Source organism: Ascidiella aspersa, chromosome 4, assembly GCF_963924565.1.
Source record: "Ascidiella aspersa chromosome 4, kaAscAspe10.2, whole genome shotgun sequence".
In the NCBI taxonomy this organism is placed as follows: domain Eukaryota; kingdom Metazoa; phylum Chordata; class Ascidiacea; order Phlebobranchia; family Ascidiidae; genus Ascidiella; species Ascidiella aspersa.
This window is the reverse complement of record NC_139450.1, coordinates 10,703,666-10,719,349: the sequence shown is the minus strand read 5'-3', so window position 1 is coordinate 10,719,349 and position 15,684 is coordinate 10,703,666. Positions and strand designations below refer to the sequence as shown.

The 15,684-nt window shown below is 35.6% G+C and overlaps 2 protein-coding genes across 2 annotated transcripts; both read left to right on the top strand.

Annotated features, from left to right (window-relative positions):
* Window positions 1–6,370: 6,370 nt before the first annotated feature.
* LOC146147166 (CDP-diacylglycerol--glycerol-3-phosphate 3-phosphatidyltransferase, mitochondrial-like) lies at window positions 6,371–7,997 on the top strand. The gene has a single exon (XM_083387701.1). The coding sequence runs from the start codon at window positions 6,410–6,412 to the stop codon at window positions 7,970–7,972; it is 1,563 nt and encodes a 520-aa protein (XP_083243827.1). The 5' UTR covers window positions 6,371–6,409; the 3' UTR covers window positions 7,973–7,997.
* A 494-nt stretch (window positions 7,998–8,491) lies between these two features.
* LOC146147165 (pentatricopeptide repeat-containing protein 1, mitochondrial-like) lies at window positions 8,492–15,400 on the top strand. Its single transcript, XM_083386898.1, has 14 exons — window positions 8,492–8,589; window positions 8,697–8,852; window positions 8,989–9,128; window positions 10,069–10,209; window positions 10,531–10,701; window positions 10,912–11,061; window positions 11,243–11,352; window positions 11,444–11,648; window positions 11,935–12,168; window positions 12,651–12,806; window positions 13,362–13,487; window positions 13,729–13,810; window positions 14,448–14,578; window positions 15,265–15,400. Exons 1-14 carry the CDS (start codon window positions 8,508–8,510, stop codon window positions 15,382–15,384), a joined length of 2,004 nt encoding a protein of 667 aa, XP_083243024.1. The 5' UTR covers window positions 8,492–8,507; the 3' UTR covers window positions 15,385–15,400.
* Window positions 15,401–15,684: the final 284 nt, after the last annotated feature.

The following is a 15,684-nucleotide window of genomic DNA, read 5'->3' as shown; positions in this document are numbered from 1 at the left end:
CAACTTGCGTCAACACACTGTCTTCCATCAATACACTTCTTTGCTCCTGGTTTGCAAGTTGTGCAGTTCGTCTCATCACTCTTATCGTTACAATTTTTCCGCCCATCGCACCACTCACTTGCGTCAACACACTGCCTTCCACCATTGCACTTCTTCGCTCCTGGTTTGCAAGTTGCACAGTCCGCCTCATCGCTCCAATCGTGACAATTTTGCCGCCCATCGCACCAATTGCTTGCCCGAATACAAAGCCGCCCATCATCACACTTCTTCGCTCCTTCATTGCAAGTTGTACAGTTCGTCTCATCGCTCCAATCGTCACAATGTAACTGCCCATCGCACCACCAACTTGAGTCAACACACTGCCGTCCACCATCGCACATTTTCGCTCCTTCATTGCAAGTTGTACAGTTCGTCTCATCACTCAAATCGCCACAATGTAACTTCCCATCGCACAACAAACTTGCGCGAATACACTGCCTTGCATCATTGCACTTCTCCTCTCCTGGGTTGCAAGTTGTGCAATTCGTCTCATCACTTAAATCGTCACAATGCAACTGACCATCACACCACCCACTTGCGTCGACACATTGCCTCCCATCCTTGCATTTCTTCGCTCCTGATTTGCAAGTTGTACAGTTTGTCTTATCGCTCAAATCGTCACAATGCAACTGCCCATCGCACCACAAACTTGAGCGAATACACTGCTTCCCAACGTTGCACTTCTTCGCTCCTAGTTTGCAAGTCGTACAGTTCGTCTCATCGCTCCAATCGTTACAATCGTTATATCCATTGCACCACGGAACACACTTGCTCCCATCGTTGCACTTCTTCGCTCCTGATTTGCAAGTTGTGCAGTTTGCCTCGTCTTCGCCCAACCAACAGTCCAACTGCCCGTTGCAAACTTGAGTTTGGTTAATGCACTTCACGCCTGGCCTGCTACATTGAAACTGGTCTTGGGAGCATCTTGCGTTTGGTTCAACGCACAACACAAGCAACGCACAAACACATAAAGTAAGTTGCAACATGTTACAAATCTATTGCTAAAAAAAACGTAATATTTTGTTGATTGCTTTAAAATGTATTTTAGTCCATTAAGGCAAGTTAACGTTCCAGTGCCTAGATTTATTTAAACCACGTTTTGTGGGTGGATACACTGTTGGTGAATGAAGTATATGTCATCCCTATGAGGGATTACTGTAAATCCACATCTATTTTAGTTACCGTACGTTAATAAGGACTCGAGTTTATTTTTTGTTTTATTTTTTTCGACTGTTGGCCGACTGGAGTTGTTTTTAATCGAAGCTATGTTTTTTACTGACGCTGCGTACCACCTGGTTTCAGAAGAACCTATATGTTTTTAAACTTGCTTAATCAGTAAAACACACAATTTAAATAGCCAACACTTTCTCACAGCGTCACGCGTACAACGATGTAGTTCAAACAAATAGATCGTTTCAATGTAACAGCAACTCAGCAGCTCCAATGCAATTGTATCAATTTCTTTAAACTCAGCAAATGGCCCGAACTGCTCGCGTACCACTGGTGGTTTGCGCACTACAATATAAAGAAATCAATGCCCAGACAAAAATACCAACCTAAGTTGAACAAACTTGAGATTACACGAATCACCTCTAAATTAAGAACGGGCATAAAAAATTCTATCGTTACACGTTGTACTGAAGTTTCATTTAATTTGTTTCCGTTTTATTCACGACATGATAGCCTTGCATTAAGATTGAAATAACCGATCACGTATCTGTTTGTGCTGTACTTTTTTACAATTCCTGATCACTTTGGTTTCACACAAAAATTATTCTGAGCCATGCCTAAGGGCATTTATTGATTTGCAAACTTGTATTCCGTGATTTATTTGAGTCGGAAAGCAGATTCAAATCAGACAATCGCATTACTTAATGCCACAAAACACGTTTTTAGTTCAACAAGCCGCAATTTTAATGAGATGCATTGCGTGCTAGCAGCGGCTTTAGGTCAGTAATGGGGACTTATTTGTCTGTCAGGATGACTATATAGTCATAAGTTGATATTCCAATAAAGCTAAAGAACAAAACCAACTCCACGTATATTGTAATGACTTGAATCAACGACCTGAATGTTTTTAAAAGTCTTGTCTTGACTTAAAGTCGTTTTGGTAAGATGACTTAACTCGTTGGACAAATGACTCTTGTAAGAAGTCATCGAGTCAAATGACGTCGGTTAAAATTAAGTGTTTTGTCTAACATTTTTTTAGTAAAATTGGGTTAATAATATCATTGAAATTGTGTTAAATATTGGGTTAATAGTAGGCTATCACATTGCTGCATTTTTTTGTTTTACATTATATGCCTTTCCGTTTACGTAATTGCTGTGTCAAAAAATACCGCGTTTATTGCAGCAGTTTTAACAGCAAGCAATTCAAACGGGTCACGGGCTTTTCCGACGTTGGATGCAGTATCGTACGACAAACCTTCCCCAAAATAATTTGATAGCGATCGAGGCCAAAGCCTTATTCTTACAATGTGTTCAACACGCAACATTTAAGCAGAGTCCACAGTATATTGCGTTTATTGCAGCAATTTAACCGTAATTAATTTATATTTTCGATGGGGATTTTTCTCCCACTCCGGGATTACGTATAAGCTTAAATATCACGCTCAGGCAAGTCTAAACAATTGCTGCTAGAACCTGGGGTTTTACTTCTGAGAGTTATTCCCAATTGACAAATGTCACTAGTTTTCGTTACTTTAAAGATGTAGGACATTCTTTAGAAGTATTGTCTGCTATAGTCGATTATTTGCAAATAAAACCCTAAGGACATCACTAACTCCCCTAATATTTTTTACCCTAACCCATTATCTAACCCCGCCCATTACCCATAAATAACCCCATACAGAACCAAAAATACCTTGCCAAAACAGCGACGCCTTGTAGGCGCCGGTCGAACTACGGCGCCTCAATGTCTTCTACACCAAAACGGCCGATGCCAGACCGACGGTCCTTTAAGTTCCATTCCCACCTCTACAGTTTTCGAACTTATTTGGGCCATTTAGGCCTCCGATGAGTTTAGGACGCATTCCGACAGGTTTAGTTATTATTGGATTTCAATCGATATTACTGCATATTTGGCTTTATTATGTCGTTGGTTTAACTTTAAATGCTTTGGTTTTATAAATATTTCTGCATTAGGTAGTGTTGCGTTTTAGATCTTGTAGTGTGTTTCCATTAAAACACTGCAGTATAAAGAAACTTGCTCGCGTACACCAGTTTTAGAACCACTGCCGCAGGTGATGGCAATATTGGACCACCCTAAACTAATATATTGGCCCTCAGAGCTTTTTAAGTGTTATAAGAATTGTTATACATGACTTGTAATGTAATTTATTCATAAAGAATTATACTTTAAAGCTCGTTGCTTAGTAGATTAATTGCTGGTTTTCTTTTTTTTAAACAACGTTTTAAGCAACGAGTTAATGTTTTTTGCATTTACTGAATTATTAAAAAGCACAGTACGACGTGTCATAATATCGTAATGTGCTGTGTTTATTGCGCTACTGTATTTTCAATGACGGAAGCACGTCAAAGCGAACGATATGGGTCTACGTTGTTTTCAATATTTTTTGTTTTCATATCAGACATAGCCTACAAGTCAAGTCAGCAAAACTTCATGTAAGACTAACGAAACATTTTATAGAAGTTAGTTGTAGGTCATTGGTGTTGCTGGAATGCAGGAAAGTAAATTCAAGATAACGAAATTTGTTAAGAATTTGAACTCTAACTCGCTATAGCTCAAAAATTCAAATAGTGGTAAAACAAAATTATTAAAACGGTTAAAGTTAAAGTGTGACGATAAGCAACTCTTTTTGTAAATGCCTACGCATACAGCATTTATGGGTGATGACGCCTAAGGCATCGATGAGTTTCCAATAAAAATCTATTAAAGCAACGAATATTGATTTATTTGAGTCGGATATATACAAACTATAATTAGTAGGCTATTATCTTTCATTTTCAAAGTTGGGTTTATTTAAAAAAGTTGGAAACATTTAAATTTTATCGATTACCGGTATAAAATTGTTCTTCCGGCAAATATTTTGTATAAAACCCAGTTTTCGCCAAGTTGCAAGTTTATTGCCCTGGTGAAGATTTCGTGTGTAGGTCAACGTAACACGCAGTTTCATCTAATAATAAAACGTATTTGCCGGAAGAACAGTTTTATAATGGATACAATGGCTGGCAGCAAAAGTACCTATTTTCATTAAATTTAATTTACCGTTGAACTGTGCCGGGCATAAGGTAAACAGTTCAATTTATTGTTTGTTGTGGTATACAGGTCAAATAGTAAACAGGGAGGCCGACCAGTATTCTTAAATTGATTATACATGCTCGATTTCCATTGCATATTTGCATGCGAGCCATGTTTTACCATGTCTACATCAAATATTTTATTAAGTTTTGTTTTATAAGCGTTTAAAATTTGAAAATATTATTGAATTTTTTCACATTTTATCAATATGTAATATGGCATAAGGCCTAAAAGCTATCTTATTCCCCCATCGCATTTAGAAACAAAATGGCGTCAAGTTGAATCTTCTCACGTGAAGTTTTGATCAAGGTTGCTCCTTGGGGGATTTTATAAAAGAGTAGACTTGCAATTTCAATAAAACAAGAAAAAATATGTTTCCGCTAAAATAGATTACTGTCTCAGAATAAATACATTCTTTTCATTATTAAAATAACTTAGTACAATGCTTTAAATTGCTACACAAATAATTTAGGTTAGGGCGCGAGAATTGTGGAAAGCTGAGTGCTGGTGGGTTGGGCCTGGGGTTAGTGTCAAGTTTGAAACGAGGCGAACTGAAGCAGGAAAACACAGGAATTTTACACACAACAATACGGAAAACTTTGCAACATCAAATATGATATTATGTAACTGAAGAACATATTTGGCAAACGAAAGCTGAAACGCGTAATCCAAAGCCCTATTTATCACATCGTAAAATCACTTAATGAACTCTAAGATTTGGCTTATGGCAGTTAATCAATTTGGGTGTTTAACGTGTTGATAAACACGTAACAGTTAGCGTTTAGAATTTGGTGGTAGTATTAATTTTAAATTTCGGATTTTTTCATAATTTCAATGCATTATTTTTTAATCGATTTAAATTACTTTGTTAGGGCATTGTAAGTAGTATCTGGAATGCTACTATGCTATTTGCCGCTCTTTCACGCTTGCAACGTTAGTGTCGATTTACACAACTTTAGTGTTGGGGTAACTAGCCTTTTCCATTATATTACCACCCAGGCCAAACTCTTAACCCTGATTCTTGACCATTGGAACAAGTGAAAGATGAGAATGAAAGAAACACACATACATATTTGTTCAAAGACTGTGATATAGCGCTTTTAAACCTTCTCAAAAAGCCAACAAAAATGTTGAACACATGTGTGATGTGTGTATGTATTTTTCATTGAATAATATGGCAATGTAGATCCCCTTTAAATGTAAAGTTGCAGGGCTCTTTCAATTTGGTATGTAAAAAAAGCAAAAAAATACAGTATAAAAGAGAATTGCAAATTAAAAATGTCTACAAATTATGCTTTACACACAATATTTGTGTTAGGGCTAGGTTTAGCGTTTGGATGTGGATGCATCAAGTATTATTATTAACAATAATGCTTAAACCACCCAATCTCAAACGCTTACCCAAATAATGTGAGTTGCGATTCCAATGAGCATAATTTGTAGATGGTAACTTTTTATTTTTTTTTTGCTTTTTACGTATCAAAACAAGAGAGCCACAAAAGCAGGCAGTAGTATATAATTGCTTCTCAACTTGCTCGCCTCTGAGCCTGTTTAGCTCAGTCGGTCGAGTGACTGTCCCGGTATGGCTGGAGGTTTTGAGTTTGAACCTTAAAGCAGGCTAGATGGTTTTCTAGGCTGCCTTGCATGCATCATTGATATATAGATTTGATGAGTCTGCAATGAATTTTGCTGTACTGGTCTAGAAAGCTACCACGTTTTTACAGTTGCAAAAGATACAGTAATGAAATGAGAGGTCAAAAAACATAATAACATTACCAAAAACTTTACCAGTAACCTAACAAATAATGTTAGCAATGCTGTGAAGCCCCAGACAAAATTTGTTTTATCCACCACATTTTGAACTTAATTATTTTATTAATTCTTCAAGTTTGCAATTTTAATTTTAGCAACAGGTTTCGTTACTGTACAAAAAATATTGTAGGATTCTAGACCAGCACCTAAAATGCTCTACAAATTATGGGGGACAAATACTCTCCTTACAGCTTCGGTAAAATTCTATCTACTTTTCCTTTATTTTGCTAATTTCTTGTCTTTTAGGTAGATCTTAGTTATATTTTATAGACTGTTGTCAACAAGAACTTTTTTATTATGTGCATTGAAGACCCTTTGGTGAAGTTCAAGTGGTTATGCAATCATGCTCCCAGTTTTTCGATAAATGGAGATGATGTTACTGTATTTGATAGCCCAGGAGATTTCTATGAAGCGTTGATTGATGGTATAAAAACAGCTCAACATAGAATTGTGTTGTCTTCTCTTTATCTGGGGACAGGGAATCTGGAAAAGCAACTTGTTACTTGCCTCCACAAGGCAATGCTAACCATGAAAAAGAACCACCAAATTATGAATGTTGATATATTAATAGATTATGCTAGAGGTTCAAGAGGACAAAGCGTAAACTCCAAAACCATGTTTTCTGGTCTAATGAGCGACTTTTGCGATCCTGAGAACCCGTCGGACATTACACTGCAGGTGTCTTTGTATCACTCCCCGCTACTGCGCGGATTCTATAAGAACTGGTTGCCAGCCAAATGGAATGAAATCATTGGTCTAGCACACATGAAAGTGTTTGTCTTTGATGATAGCCTAATAATTAGTGGTGCAAATTTAAGCAATGATTACTTCACTCAGAGGCAGGACAGGTATATTCAGTTTAACAACTGCAAGCCACTTGCAGACTATTTTCAAAACCTGGTAAAAGCCGTCCGGTCATTTTCCTATCACTTACAACATGACGGTACAACAGTATTTTCAAAACAATGTCCAGTCCACCCTTATAATGGTGATTTTGACCTGTTTGTGACTTATGTTAATAGCCAATTGCAACCGATTATTTATCCAGATTTATCACGAAGAACTGCATATGCAAATACCAATTACTTTCTTGGACTTTTAAAGACATCGGTAGGTTGTCTTTGGAGTCTTCTGAATTTGAGTAGTCTGGCAAATAAAACTTCAAACAATGTTTGCACAGCAACCTTGAATGAGCATGCCCACAGTTCACATGCTGTTTCAGGAGATAAAGATACAATGATTTTCCCATCGGTTCAACTTGGATTTGCTGGTATCAACCAAGATGAAATGATCACAAAAGCGATATTGCAGAATGCTAATCCAGAGTCTCATATCTGCTTTACTTCCGGATATTTTAATATCACAAAGGAATATGCCAACATTATATTAGACAGTCCAGCAAAGTTTGATATTTATATAGCCTCTCAGAGTGCCAATGGCTTTCTCAATGCACCTGGTCTTATGGGATACATTCCAAGGATGTACAATTACCTTACAAGAAAGTTTCATGAGCAGGTGTCACAAAGTGGCAAAGAACCATTAATTAAACTGCATGAGTACTCACGTCCTAACTGGACTTATCATGCTAAAGGTTTGTGGCTGTTCGACAAACACAACTCACTTCCCACCTTGACTATTGTAGGATCATCAAATTTTGGGTCTCGCTCTGTAAAGCGCGATCTTGAAGCACAGTTGACCGTTGTGACAAGAAATAAAAAACTAAAGCTTCAACTTAACAATGAAATATGTAAAATTGGAAAGTACTCACAACCTGTCACCAGAGAGACATTGCTTCAACCAAGATATGCTGTTCCGCGTTGGGTGTCAGTTGCATCCATGTTTATTAGACACTTTTTCTAGCAAATGGCCAGTCCTAAAATACGAATTATATTTAGTATTTATTTATACCAGATAAAATATATTATAAATGTTTTGATATTAAATACATGTTTTTTATTATTTAAAACAGGTTCCTCTGGCAATATATATTATTAATAATATATATTGCCAGAGGAACCTGTTTTAAATATACTATGCCTGGTAGCAACAGCATATTTATGTTTTTTATTGTAACAATTTTGCTAAATTTTAAATTAGGGCTGTATTATCTAGATTAGATCTTTTCAGCTGCTGCTACTTAAAGCATTTGTACACCTTTTCTCTTCTAAACAATACTAAAACAAAGAGTGGTTGTTCAAGATATAAAAATCATTTTTATTTTTATTTTGGTTACATTTTACAGTAAAACTTAGCTATTTCAGTAACAAAATACAAACTAAAATTTATTTATCTCGTGTTTTCAAATAAATTTTCTCAGAATTTGTTTTTCAAACACATCCATTTGTCGTTTTTTTTGTCTAATTTTTATAGTGTAAAAAAGCAGAAAAACGCAATAATGATATGTACAAAATGTCTTCATGGTCTAGCTCGTCGATTTGCAACCCGGCAAATCAAGGACACAATACTTCTGTACCAAGGTTGGTTTGCTAATTTATGTATTGATACTGGACTTATATCATATCTGAACTTGTGCCTATCAAAATCCCTTCATTTACTATTGATCAAATTCTTAACATCTCTGTAGGGAAGCCAACAGTTGTCAGCCTACAGAGACATGTGGGGTTTATAGAAAATACGAATAAAGATGGGACTTCAGAACCAGAATCTGCCCCGCTACAAACAATGCTAGGAATAGACATGGAGCCAAGTGAAACATTTGGATTACTTGCAGAAAAACAAAGTATGTAGATACTGATATTTGCATTTTAGCGTTATATAGTGTACTCTTTTGAGTCCATATCATCATTGCTTCATCATTATACGAATCACTCAGTTAAAAATGAAAATCACACTTAAAAATGGTTTTAATTTACAAGATGTTCAAGTGTTCAAAAAGCCAGTAACCGACTTGTATACTGAGCTTGAAAGCAAACAGATGGACGAAGACACTGTGGCTAAAAAAAATGTTCCTTTCTGGTTTCACATAGAATGTAAGAAACTTGGGCGAGCAGGAAAAGTAAGTAATCGTTATCAGTAGGGCCATTTTTATCTTAACCTAAAAAAAAATTTTTTAACTTTATTTTTATCAAATTTTAACTTTATTTAAACCTAACGAAATTGCTTTTTGTAGAGGCCACAGTTCTCCCTTGAATTGATGCCAGTTACCCAAACATAATATTTTGTCGATTTCAGACTTAAACGTATTATTTTGTTGCAAAGTCAAGTTGTTTTATGGATCATAAAAAGTGCATCGGTTTTTTTGGCGATAGATTTAGCTTGCTTAGACATTTTTGTATTGCAGAATGTCAGTAGCCTATTTCCAAAATTCAAATTGTCGATCTTCGAAAAGACCAGTTTATGAAGATAAAGTGTTTTATAAGAATTATTTAAGTACGTAACAATAAATAAAAAAATGGACAATTTGCGATAAAAGTTACCGCTGATCCAAGTGGGCATTGTGACATTTTGCCTGCTTTTATGGGTTAATATGGTTTAATTGTGTCGCAGTTCCTGATTTACAATGCTTGCACGATGGTTTTTACAAAAATTACTAGCCATAATTTGACAAATTTTGACTTTATTTACAAATTTTAACTTTATTGTAAATTTTAACTTTATTTTAACCTATAAACTTCTGATAAACAGCCCCCTAGGTACTGAAAACAACTTTATTATTTGATTTGTGGACAGACGAGGTCCTTGAAAAATTTTAACTTAATTGACTTTTGCGGGCCCTAGTTATCAGATTCTTATAAGTAACAGATAGTGGACATTAAAGTGGTAGGGTTGATGCGTCGTTACAAAATTCCTAAAATGTGCATAAACACTATGCCACGAGATTGCTATACTTACTGTTGACTTAGACATAGGATTAGGTGATCACCGGACACAAAAACACACAACTTGTGTTGATATTGCATCACAAATAAATTAACGCAGGGTTTTCCAATTAAAAGGTTGAAGAATGTTATCAACTACTGGCCACTCAGATGTTGCAGGTGGAAAAAGTGACGCCACAAGAATACAACTTCAGTGTTGTTATTGGGGTATTAGGCCGAGCTGGAGATATTGACAGAGCATTTTCTCTCTTTTATAAGGTTATATGTGGCTTATCATACTATTCTACCTAGTTTTTTGTTAATTGCTGATCTTTCTGTGAGTGTGTACAAGAATATTCACCATAAAACATATTGTCATATGTTGAGTAAAAGACAAAGTCCTTGAGCTACTAATTTTATTGTGCTATTTATGGAATTTTGTTTAGTCAGCAATGCTAACTGATTTGTGTTTGTCTTTAAAAGAATACCAATAAATGTAGTTTTTTTTTCATAAAAATTGGCTAGATTACAAATCTTAGTTAATCAGAAATTATTGAGGAACTTAATATTAAATGATGTGTATTAATTTATTAAACATAGATAAAAGACTACGGGTTAACACCTTCGATGGACACTTATACCTCTCTTTTCAATTGTGTAAGCAAATCAAGAAATAATAAAAATGCAATTGAAATGGGAACCAAGCTCTGGGACGAACTAAAAAGAAAAAATATTCTACCAAACAGATATGTATTTGGTTCAGCAATGAATGTAAGAAAGAGTTACTCTTTTATTGCTGCCTATTTTATTATCTAGTGTTATTTTCTATTACACAAAACGAAAAATAAATAACTTAAAAGTGTTATCTCAACACAGTATTTAGACTTAGAGTTACACACCAAGAGATATTAGGAAATTCCTGTGTGTGTTATGGTAGTAATTATTAGGTGTTTTAAACATTTAACCTATTTTTCTTAAAAGGCCTTCCTGACTCACAAACAACAAGAAAAGACTCTTGAAGTTTTCCGTGATTCCATGGCCGCAGGTATTGAACCAGATGCTGTGACATTTAGTCTTTTGTTAAAAAACTGCCTTTCAGACTCAAAAACTGGATTTCGACAAGCAATACAAGTAAGCAGTAAAAGTTTTAATTGACCAAGGTAAAACATTTTCTCAGCTTGTTTACATATGGTTGGTTTGCTTTTATTTTTGTGTCTACAATTGTTTGTGCACCACTTCTGTAGTAAAGTATCGGTGTACATTTACCCTAATATTTGGAAAATGCTAAACTACCTTGTTGCATAAAATATAGGTTTGGAAACAAATGTCTTCAATTGGTGTCAAACCTAATGGGCAAGTTATTGTCTCATTTTTAAATGTCATTAGGAAATGCCAGATTGGCGAAATACAAACAGCTCTAAGGTAACCCAACGTATTTTTTATTTTTCATCCTTGTTGTATTGAAAGCAAATAACACTCAATAATTTAATCTGTTTGCAAATCATTCTTTAAGTGTCCTGATGAAAGACAGTGGCAGAAAAGATTTTAACCTACGGCGGTTTAAGTGGTTAAAGGGTCAAGATTCTCTTCCAAAGCCTATTGAAGAAAGTAGTGACAAAGAAAAGGAAGAGCCTTTGCAGTTATTGGAAAAGGCTGTTGATTTAAATCGGATTAATGGAGACAACATGGATGTAACAAAAACTGCACAACAGTCAATGGTATGTTTAAGTTTATAGTTTGGCTTCTAAGCACATATAAGATATAACATGCAAAAAATAAATAAAATAAGGCACATAAAATCATTTGTTTACAATATTGTGATCAGTATGTTATTCAATGAATTTAATCTGTAATAATGTTGTATATTTCATTAGTTCATATTTTTACTTGATTTTATTTTATATTTCGTTGAAAAACTATGTCTAATTGTTCAGTATTTTAAATTTGAGTATACCAGTCACCTCAATTTTTGATTATACTGTACTTTTGCTATTTTCAATCTAGGAAGAAAATATAACGTCGGAATCTTCAGTTAAGGCAACTGCAAAAAAAGAGTTGCAAGAAGTTCAGCAGAACGTGGCTAAAAATACAACCATTAATCTGCTAACTGGACAAATCCCCTCCGACGTGATTCAAATTACGGAGTGCGTGAAACCATGGCAACGACTCAATTTGGTTGGAGGATATCTCAACATACTAGCAATTATGAAGACCAATAAAATAAAACCATCGATCAAGGTAAATTGTTGTCCCAGAAAGCTATATTAGCTTACCGAAAAGTGATTTGTTAAAACCTTTTTGCCCCCAATTTGTATCATTGTGTGTGTTTTTTGGATTGAGTGTTTGGAAATTTTGGTAGATACCTGGGTTGCGGTACAGCGTCTAAAACAATTGGATCGCTAAACAAGCTTAAAATGCTTGAATTAAAATGTTTTTCTGAATTACACACGCCACTGTTTTAAATTAGTTTTCTTTTTGAAATGGGAAAAAGATAATCACCAATCAGTTTTAGTTTGTACAATAAACAACGGCCGTTAAAATTAGGTTTCAACACAGGTTCTTCATCACTTGAGTACATTTTAAATGTTTGTAGCAACGAAAAATGACTTTCTCTATATAAGATTGCACCATACAAGACATAAGCTATGAGCGGCTTTAGCTTCTTGTTCATGATCCCAAATCGGCTAAAGTTACGCTTAATTGTTATTTACCTGTTCCAGATTTACACTGCGTTGGCCGAAATCATGGAGCCATCAGTTGATGACGAAAATTGCTTGATGGAAATTGCCGAAAAGTCGAAAACCAAGCTCGACGTCGATTTCTATAACTGTATAATGAGGAAGCGCTTCCAAAGGAGAGATTTTGCTAATGGCGAGGTACAAAAGCGAGGGAAAACGTTTAAAGTTTTGTTTTGATGTTGAGGAGGTTTCCTTACTTTCTTGGAGGTATCATGAAGAAGTGTGATGATATAAAGTACGATTTTAAGCCAGCAGACTTTACCCTTGCCACGTCTGCAACTTATTTTAGCAATAGCAAAAATCAGAAAACTGTGTGCCGCGATTCCGCGAAACGTTTTGTGTAAACAAAACTATAAAAATAGGCATACAGACAAGCGAACCATTCCATAACTCATAATATTATGATGTTTACTTAATAGGTTACCTTCCCCGGCTTCCCGTATGGTTATGTGGTTGTAGGTTATAGTTGTATCTTTAATAAAATGCACCACGATTTTTTCGTTGTGTGGCGCAAGCTTAACAGTTTACTTTACTGTTTTCAATACAATGACTAAAGCACTCATCAGTTAGTACTCTGAAATATCTAGTATACGTCTAACATACTCTATGTCTAATTGTTAAAGGAAATGTTCCCATAATGCAATTCACGAAAAAGGCTGTCCTATTGTGTTTTAACCAGCTGGTGAATTGCAGGAAATCATGCTGAGGATTGAGAAGCAAAAACTGGAGGCGAATTATCGAACATGGTGCGTCTATGCCATCTCGAGGAGAAGTTTGACGCTTGGCAAACCGTTTTTCGACTTGCTACAGGAGAAAAACGTACCTGCATTCATTTTATATCACACTGATATTCCTGTCGGCTCTATTTTAAATCAAGTACAACGTATACTTATATTAATAAGGGGCCCGGGTCGCGGTTAAAAAACGGTAGATCGTCTAAAACTCTAAAACGAAACTTTTTGTGCTTTCTACAAAACAGCGAATATGATCGCGACCATTGAAAATCTCATTCTATCGCCTGTTGACGTGTCCTTAACGCTCATTTTTTTTTTAAATGAAGGTTACCCCTGATGGGATCCTGATGCAAACGTTGGTCACGGCAGTGTTGCGATGCCGAAGAAAGATCGTCATTGGCGGCGCAGGTGAATTTCTTTTTATATCCATTTGAAAATGACAGTAGGCACATTACCACAAAAATACACTCATTAAAACGCTCCCGTTCAAATAAACGGATCTCTGCATTGTAGTAATTGCAAACGGTCTTTGCATTGTAAATTACGTTTAGTGATTCACCTCCCACACACCATCCATGTTACTATGCGCGCCGTAGCTAGAAAGAGAACCAATACAACTAAAAAACGATTTCACTAATTGTCTTACTAGCATGTGTTCCATCATTGTTGTAAATATCAATGATTGATATGGGCCGGCAAAGAACATTGCTTAAACGGGAGCTGATTTTGTATAAAGAACTGATTCTCAACCCCTTATGAGTGGTGGCCCCTTCCATGGGCTATGGATACTATGCGACCCTTTAAAACAAAATCGCGTCGTTATACGCCACAAGGGAGGTTAAGTCACAATTGAAACCGCATTTTTTAGTTTCACTGAATAACAATTAAAACAATAAATATATATTCCCCAGAGGACCCAGGGCCACAATTGAGTAACCTTGGTTTCAAGAAGCATTGTAAGCCAGACTGTAAATACATAATATATATCAATTTTAAATAGCGGTGCAAAAGTGGCCATTCAAACTGCCTTATTTTCTATGTTCAGCGGTTTACCGACCCGATTATCGCTACCTCGCATTCCTGGTTGGCAAACTTAGAGAGCTCGGAATTAAGGCCGACAAGAGCTTGATTTACGTGTTGGAGGCCGCAGGCGATACCCCGAAGAATTATAACAAGGTTTGCATAACGTTTTTGTTTTTCCCGCTTAGAAAAGAAGAAACGATTTTTTTAACGCCAACTGGTACATCTTTAATTTAATAGTGTTTGTCTGGTCTTTATGAAATATCGAAAAAATGGTGCAATTTTTTTTTTTAATATAAAAAAAATAAATATTTTTTTTTGAAATATTCATTACAAAAAAGGACAAAATACGTGGTTGTTTCTACACATATTCAATCACATTTTATTTTGAAATTTTCGAATATGTAGGAACATTGTGCACTACAGTTCCCAGGAATTAATTTTGTTGAGCCATTCTAAAGAAAGTTACAGAAGTGCGAATAGATTGTTTATTATTTAAAACAAATAACTCAATTTCGGTTATAGAATTGCTGCGTGTTTGCAGTTTTACTTTGATTTGGCAAGTACTCCTATATTGAGTTAAAAAAACAATCACGATAGTCGCCATTTTCTGTTAAACTTGTTTAGCAATGATTGTATTTTTGTTTTAAGCAAATATATTTAACCCCATAGGCACTTTGATTGTCGAAGACCTTTTTGCTTAGAAATGCACTAATTTCTAACGGATCGGGTGCACTTTGCCATGTTGCACTGTGCCACAACTGCATTCGATAATTTGTGGCCGCCGAAAAAATTAAGATGAAAGGTTAACTTTTTACTTGTTTAACCACATTGAACTACAGTGGTTGAAGTCGGACGGGCTGCTGGAGAAAGATTTGCACCAATTTAGGAAGGTCTACAACGAGTGGCTGCGCCAAGTGCCGCTATCAGCCGAAGACGAGGACGAAGAATTTTTTCTTTGATTTGTTGTTTTTTGCCTTTTCCCCCATAATACACTGAAAAAAAATGTACGTTTGTTTCCTTGATATGCATTCGAAACGCTTGTTATGGTGCCAAACAAGAAAAGTCCGCATGTACGTGTACGTGTAATCTTGCAATCTATCCGCATTAAACCGAGGTGTCTAACGGCAAAAACATTTTTTTGTTGATCTTAAGTAAAATATTTATTACTTGATGAACAGCAAATTAAAAGACATTTCCATAAAATAGCATGCGATTTAAATTAATAATCTGTGGTAACCAAAATAACAATCTAAAATTTA